Consider the following 6,114-nt stretch of genomic DNA (forward strand, 5'->3'; position numbering starts at 1 on the left):
CCCCATCCCCGGCTGGTACATTCATCACATCCATCCATGGAAAATCAGCTAATTGCTGCAATCGTGAGATTTCCGTCCGCGCTTCCGACCACTAAGAGCAGGGATCCAGGCGGCCATCTGTCGGTCTACCAGGATCTGCTTTATCACCGAGAAGCTGAGTTTTACCATCCAGCTTTTTAAAAAAAACAAAACCCCAAAAAGCCTTGTTACTGCGCCACACGGTCCTCTAACAGCCCGACCACCCTGTGCCCATCCCCATCCCCACCAGGAGCAGGAGCTCTGGAGGTCATTCATCTATTGATTTTTCCATTTCAATGGGATAAATTGACTTTGTATTGAACTTCCTTTTCTCATGGATCCGGATGTAGCGCATCCGCGACACCAATCAAACCAGACAGTCAGGAACAGAGGGGGAGGGGGAGGGATGGGGGGGGGGGGGTATTTGTCTCCCACCCCCCCCCCCCTCCTCCTCCTCCTGGCTGCAGGGCTGATTTTTTCTTAAGGTGGTCTGGGATTAAACCAACCCCCTCCTCCTCCTCCTCCTCTAACCACCCTCTCCTCCACCACCACCATCCCCAAAAAAATCCACCCAAAGCAGTGCTGAGATGATGGGAACACGTCCTGGTGAGAGGGTTCTGCAGGCTGCACCCTCATCGTGACACATTTTGATTTCCTCTGATGACAAACGTCATGCGTAATGTTCCCATCATGCGTAATGGGAACATGATGGGAACTTTACGCATGACTGTGGTTCCAGCACCAGTGGGGGGGGGTCTGTTAATTAACTACCCAGATTATTAATTTATACTGAAGATGCATTAAAGGTAATAATATCATATATGTGTATATTACATATAACAAAACATTCATGAAACTGCTCATTTCGGGTTCCTTAACATGTTAAATAAAATGTGTTTGAACACAAATACTGCTTTTAAGTTTAAGGGTTCTTCAGTTTATTACATAGTTTATAAGTTATACTGTGTGTTAAATATGACACAAAACTTAAAAAATGCCTTTATTACTATATATTTTTGTGTACTAGTTGTAGATATATTTGGTTAATGCTCATAAGAACTGTCATACTTTAGGAACCAAAATGTTTTTTCCACTTTATTTAAGAAGCACACTTGACTTTTTTTATATATATATTGTGTATCTAAGGATGTTTTGTACCAAACATGACAAATCAGCAACACCACAAGTCCACAACTTGTTTGTTACATCACTATTAGTCACATAAACCTGATCCACATCGTCATGCATAAACCCACAAGAACGGAAACCAGTGGAAACCAAACCAAACCAACAACCCAGTCCACCTTAAGAAGCGCACACATCCCCACAGCCCGGCCTTCCACATCTGCCCAATGAATCAGGAGCGGATGCGATGTATCCTTTTTCAGTGCAGTGAATGGCCAATGGGAGTCGGCTTGTGGAGCAAACACTGAGCTCTGCGTTCCCATTCATTCAGTGCTGAACAGGCCCGCGGAGCTGCAGAGAGGCACAACCGGCCGGCTGCGACCCAACAACGACGTTTCTTTTTTCTTTTCTTTTTCCTCTTCTCGCAGACTCCCCCGCAACAATAAGTAACAGACAGAACCCAAAACGCAACACACTGAGGAGAGAGAGAGAGAGAGGAGATTTTTTGGGATCTATACGTTCGTGTTTCATTTCATTTCTCCAAGAACTTTCTTTTTTTTATTCTTTTTTTATTACAATTCCATGTAGGTCTGTCCTACAGATCGGCCTCCCGAAGTGCGCAGCAGATCTCCGGGTTCCTTCCCTCCTCCATCAGAGCTCCACCGTGGATTGTACTTTGCTTTATCCTGGGACGAATGCACGCATAACCCACTGCTGAACTAACCCCCCCACCCAAAAACAAACAAACAACATAAATAAATATTAAAAAAGGGAATAACGCAAAGGGATACTCTCGCACTTTGGATTACCAGTCCCCGTCTGGACATTGGCCCTTTTCCCTTTTTGGATGGAGTTCTGCTAGGCTGTCTGGTTGATGGATTCGACGTTATGGATGGTTGCATATAGGTACGTATCTCACTCACTGTGCTGCACTTATTCATGTGTATTATTGCTGATAGTCTGGGGTATAAATGTTTATTACACTGGTGTGCACCAAATCCAAAAAAAAAACACACTTTACGCGTCATTTCATATGTTTGGCACAATAAAAAAAACAAGATATTCAATAATCTGGACTAGTTGATGGAGCTGATGGAGCTCCATGCCTGAGTCCGCAGTAACTACACCCTCCTCCCCCCCACACACACACACACACACACACACGGCCGTTGTTTTCATTCATAAGTTTTCTCCCCGTCTGTGTGGATGTCTCTCTCTCTCTCTCTCTTTCTGTCTTTTTTATATTCCTGCACCTCGTCCCTTTCCAAACGGATCATCCTGTTGGTATCACGCACTGTGACGCGTAAACTTAACAGGAATAAATGAAGAGTTTGCTTATTTGCAAAGAGCAAAAAAAAAGAAAAAGATAAAAGATAATGTAGGGGGGGTTTGATGTGTGGTTTTGGCCTCATGCAGGTCGGCAGTGCTTCATAATATCCTCGAAAGCTCAAATTCCCCAAATTCCCCATTAGTATTTATGGAATAAACACACATATTAGTTTAATTATTTGCTTATAATAAACTTTAAAAAGTCCTGTCACGCTGCAGCTCCTCAAACCTTCACCCTTCACCCATCGTCTGTATTTGGTCGGAACTTGATCTGACCTTAGTTTTCTCTCCTTCTTTCTCTTTTTTTTTTTTGGCTCTACTTTTGTCCCCATTCCCCTGATCTCCCGTCCTGCTGTAGTAATAGAATACTAAGTGAGGCAGCTCATTTAGTTCCCTTGGATCTCGTCCTCATTTGGTGGCCGCGGTGCATTTAAATGTTAACTAGTCATACACATGTAAATGAGGAGGGGAAGTATCTGTAGGGCCCACTGAACTTTAGATGTGTGCGTATTGGGCAGGAAGGTACAAAAAGTCTTGTTAATAGTCAACTTTTTCTTTTCCTCACCCCGGGTTGCCTCACTTAACGGGATCAAAAGTGACGTATTGTCAGGATGACAGGATGAAAACAGTCTGGGTCAACTTTAAATACACACTGTAAAATAACCTAATATTGCTTATATCACTTCAGACAATATCACATGTTGAAACTTTCTATTTTCTAGCGCTGCAGAATACTTCTGGTATCGTTTAGGAACACTGACATGATACTGATTGGTACTTGGCTTTGGATTTGAAGTGGCCATGTTCAACCCTCTTCCATCAGGACAGTGTGTGTTTGCCAGTTAGGCCATGTTTTGGCTCCGTCTGATGATGTCTCCTCCCTCCCCGCCTCTCCTTTGTCTCTCCCCGGCCTCTCTTCCCCCTCTGGCAGGTTTTCCGATGCATGCCAAGTCCACGGTGAATGTCGGAAGTGGTGATCCCCCCAGATGGAGCTCCAAAGTCAACATGGCCCCGGCGGTTCATTAGTGGTGATCCAGCAGCCTTCCCTAGAGAGCCGGCAGAGGTCGGATTACGAGCGGGAGCTCCAGCATGCCGCCATTCTCTCCCTGGACCAAATCAAGGCCATCCGCTCCAACAACGAGTACACCGAGGGGCCCTCGGTGGTGCGGAGGCCCCCAGCTCCCCGCATTGCCCCCAGGCCCCAGGACAAGCAGGAGAGGACTCACGAGGTCATCCTCGTCAATGTGAACAACAATTATGAGCACCGGCCTTCGGGTCACCACCATCACGTCGGGGGCGGCGTGGTGGTCGTGGCCGGGGGACAGCAGTACGGCGGGTCCCGGGCGCCGGGGCTCAGCCGCTCCACTAGCACAGGAAGTGCCGCCAGTTCAGGGAGCAACAGCAGCGCCTCCTCTGAACAGGGACTCTTGGCACGCTCGCCCCCCTCCAGGCCCGGTGTTGGCTTACAGCACCACCACAGAGCGGAGCGGCCTGTTCGGACTCAGCCCAAGCCCAAGGCCCTTTCACAGCCCCAGCAGGGACCTCACTTCCACCAGCCTCCACTAGAGGCTCCGCTCAAGCCACAGGGCAAAGGGAAATCAGACTTTTCTGGCTCTGGCAACGGGCCTGTGGCTGCCGCCGGGCACCAGTTCATCTGCGAGCGCTGCGGGAAGTGCAAGTGCAGCGACTGCACGGCTCCCAGGAGCCTGCCGTCGTGCCTGGCGTGCAACGGCCAGTGCCTCTGCTCGGCCGAGAGCGCGCTGGAGCACGGCACGTGCATGTGCCTGGTCAAGGGCATCTTCTACCACTGCTCCAACGACGATGAGGGGGACTCCTGTGCTGACCAGCCCTGCTCGCTGTCACGCTCCCACTGCTGCTCTCGTTTCCTGTGCATGGGATTAATGTCGGTACTCTTCCCCTGTCTGCTATGCTACCCACCTGTCAAGGGGTGTCTGAAGGCGTGCCAGGGCTGCTACGACCGGGTGAACAGGCCCGGCTGTCGCTGCAAGAACTCCAACACTGTCTATTGCAAACTGGAGAGCTGGGCCCCACAGAGCCAGGAGAAACCCTCCTGATCGGCCCTGTGTGTTTGTGATTGCGTGTGCGCGGGAGACTCTTGATGTGGATCTTATGATGACAATGATAATGACGATGATAAGTCACAAATTAATGTTTATCAAACATTCTAAGCACCTCCCACCAGCCTCCCCTCCTCGCTGCGGAAACCTAAGGAGCTAAAGCAAAGGAGTAACGAAAACCACTCAATTATTTTTATTTTCTCTGGATCAGGACCATGTTTTTACAGACCAGTGTTTGCCTTAACTGTTTCTATGTCTGTCCTCAGCTCCTCATTAACACTATTTTTTTATATATATATGAAAAAGTTTCTCTTCCGTTTTAGGTAGGCAGTTTCCTCTGGGCCTGTGTGCCCGGTGGCAGCTGCCTCTCACCAAATCTGTGAAGGACGATCTACTATAGGGCAATTATGTAGCTGTTACCTGTTATTCATAGCGAGCAGGTATGTTTGAATTTATTGGTTGCTACCACACTAAAACCGTGGTTCTTATGCTCATGATGCATTAACGAAAGCACATCCATCTCATAGTATTTTTTTTTTTTCCCACTTGGATATGTTTCTCTCCTTCCACCCATCTGAACTCTTCATACACATTCTGTGGCATTCTCCCATGTTTGTTTGTTTTTGTTTTCTTTATTTTTGTGTAAATTGTATGCTCAAAAATCCATAAGAGGAATTCTGGCTATTTTTTAAAAGAAAAAAATGTCTGTTAAAACATTTTTTTTTTGTTGTAAAAAATATTTATTATGTGAAGCTCTATTATTTTATGATATTTATTGCAAGAGACAGTCTTAAATTTACTCATGTCTGAATATAACAAAATATCAAATACTTACTGAAAAATTAAAGGGTGGCACAAAAGAAAACTATGTTAACTTTAATGCAGAAAATATATTAATTAATGAAAAAAAACATGCAATGTCTGGTGTCTTGATTGAGCTGCTGATACATCAGCCACGAGGAATGAAAGATCTCACTGATGGCTGATTTTTAAGTGTGTGCGGGTCTATTTTCACCAGTTTGAGTTCAATGGCGAACAGCTAATCACTGTTTTCTGTGTGTATGCTTATGTGTGTGTGTGTGTGTGTGTGTGTGTGTGTGTGTGTGTGTGTGTGTGTGTGTGTGTGTGTGTGTGTGTGTGTGTGTGTGTTGTTCACGCTGGGTGTGGAATTCCTGGTGAAAAAAAATAATAATTCAGCAGTGAGTAGAAACAGCTTGTAGCTCGAAATGTGACTGTTTACATTCTTGGAGGGCTTCTTTGCTGCGATTCTCCTCGGTAACCTTGAAAGCTAAACAATACAGGTCATTGACACGATTAGCCCCGAAGCTGCTAGCATCAACAGAGCCTCCACGTTTCCATGAGTTATGCTCACAGGAAGTAGCTCTCCTGCTAAGCCCCCCCCCCCCCACACACACACACACACACACACACACACACACACACACACACACACACACACAAACACACTCCAACAAGTCACCACAAAACTATGCGCTGTAGTTTTACTCCCTGGGCTTTAATGCGGCTAGATAGATCGGGATGTTCCCAAACATCCCAAATGGTC

General features: G+C 46.5%; 1 protein-coding gene across 1 annotated transcript; it reads left to right on the forward strand.

Moving 5' to 3' along the window:
* The first annotated feature begins 1,421 nt into the window (after positions 1-1,421).
* Positions 1,422-5,431, forward strand: spry1 (sprouty homolog 1, antagonist of FGF signaling (Drosophila)). Its single transcript, XM_054597625.1, has 2 exons — positions 1,422-2,049; positions 3,404-5,431. The coding sequence occupies exon 2, from the start codon at positions 3,459-3,461 to the stop codon at positions 4,545-4,547; it is 1,089 nt and encodes a 362-aa protein (XP_054453600.1). The 5' UTR covers positions 1,422-2,049; positions 3,404-3,458; the 3' UTR covers positions 4,548-5,431.
* The last annotated feature ends 683 nt before the right edge of the window (positions 5,432-6,114 follow it).

This window comes from Anoplopoma fimbria, chromosome 4, assembly GCF_027596085.1.
Source record: "Anoplopoma fimbria isolate UVic2021 breed Golden Eagle Sablefish chromosome 4, Afim_UVic_2022, whole genome shotgun sequence".
NCBI classification, from domain to species: domain Eukaryota; kingdom Metazoa; phylum Chordata; class Actinopteri; order Perciformes; family Anoplopomatidae; genus Anoplopoma; species Anoplopoma fimbria.

Excerpts from the sequence above, each read along its gene's own strand:
- spry1 (XM_054597625.1), top strand. The coding sequence starts at position 3,459 with ATGGAGCTCCAAAGTCAACATGGCCCCGGCGGTTCATTAGTGGTGATC.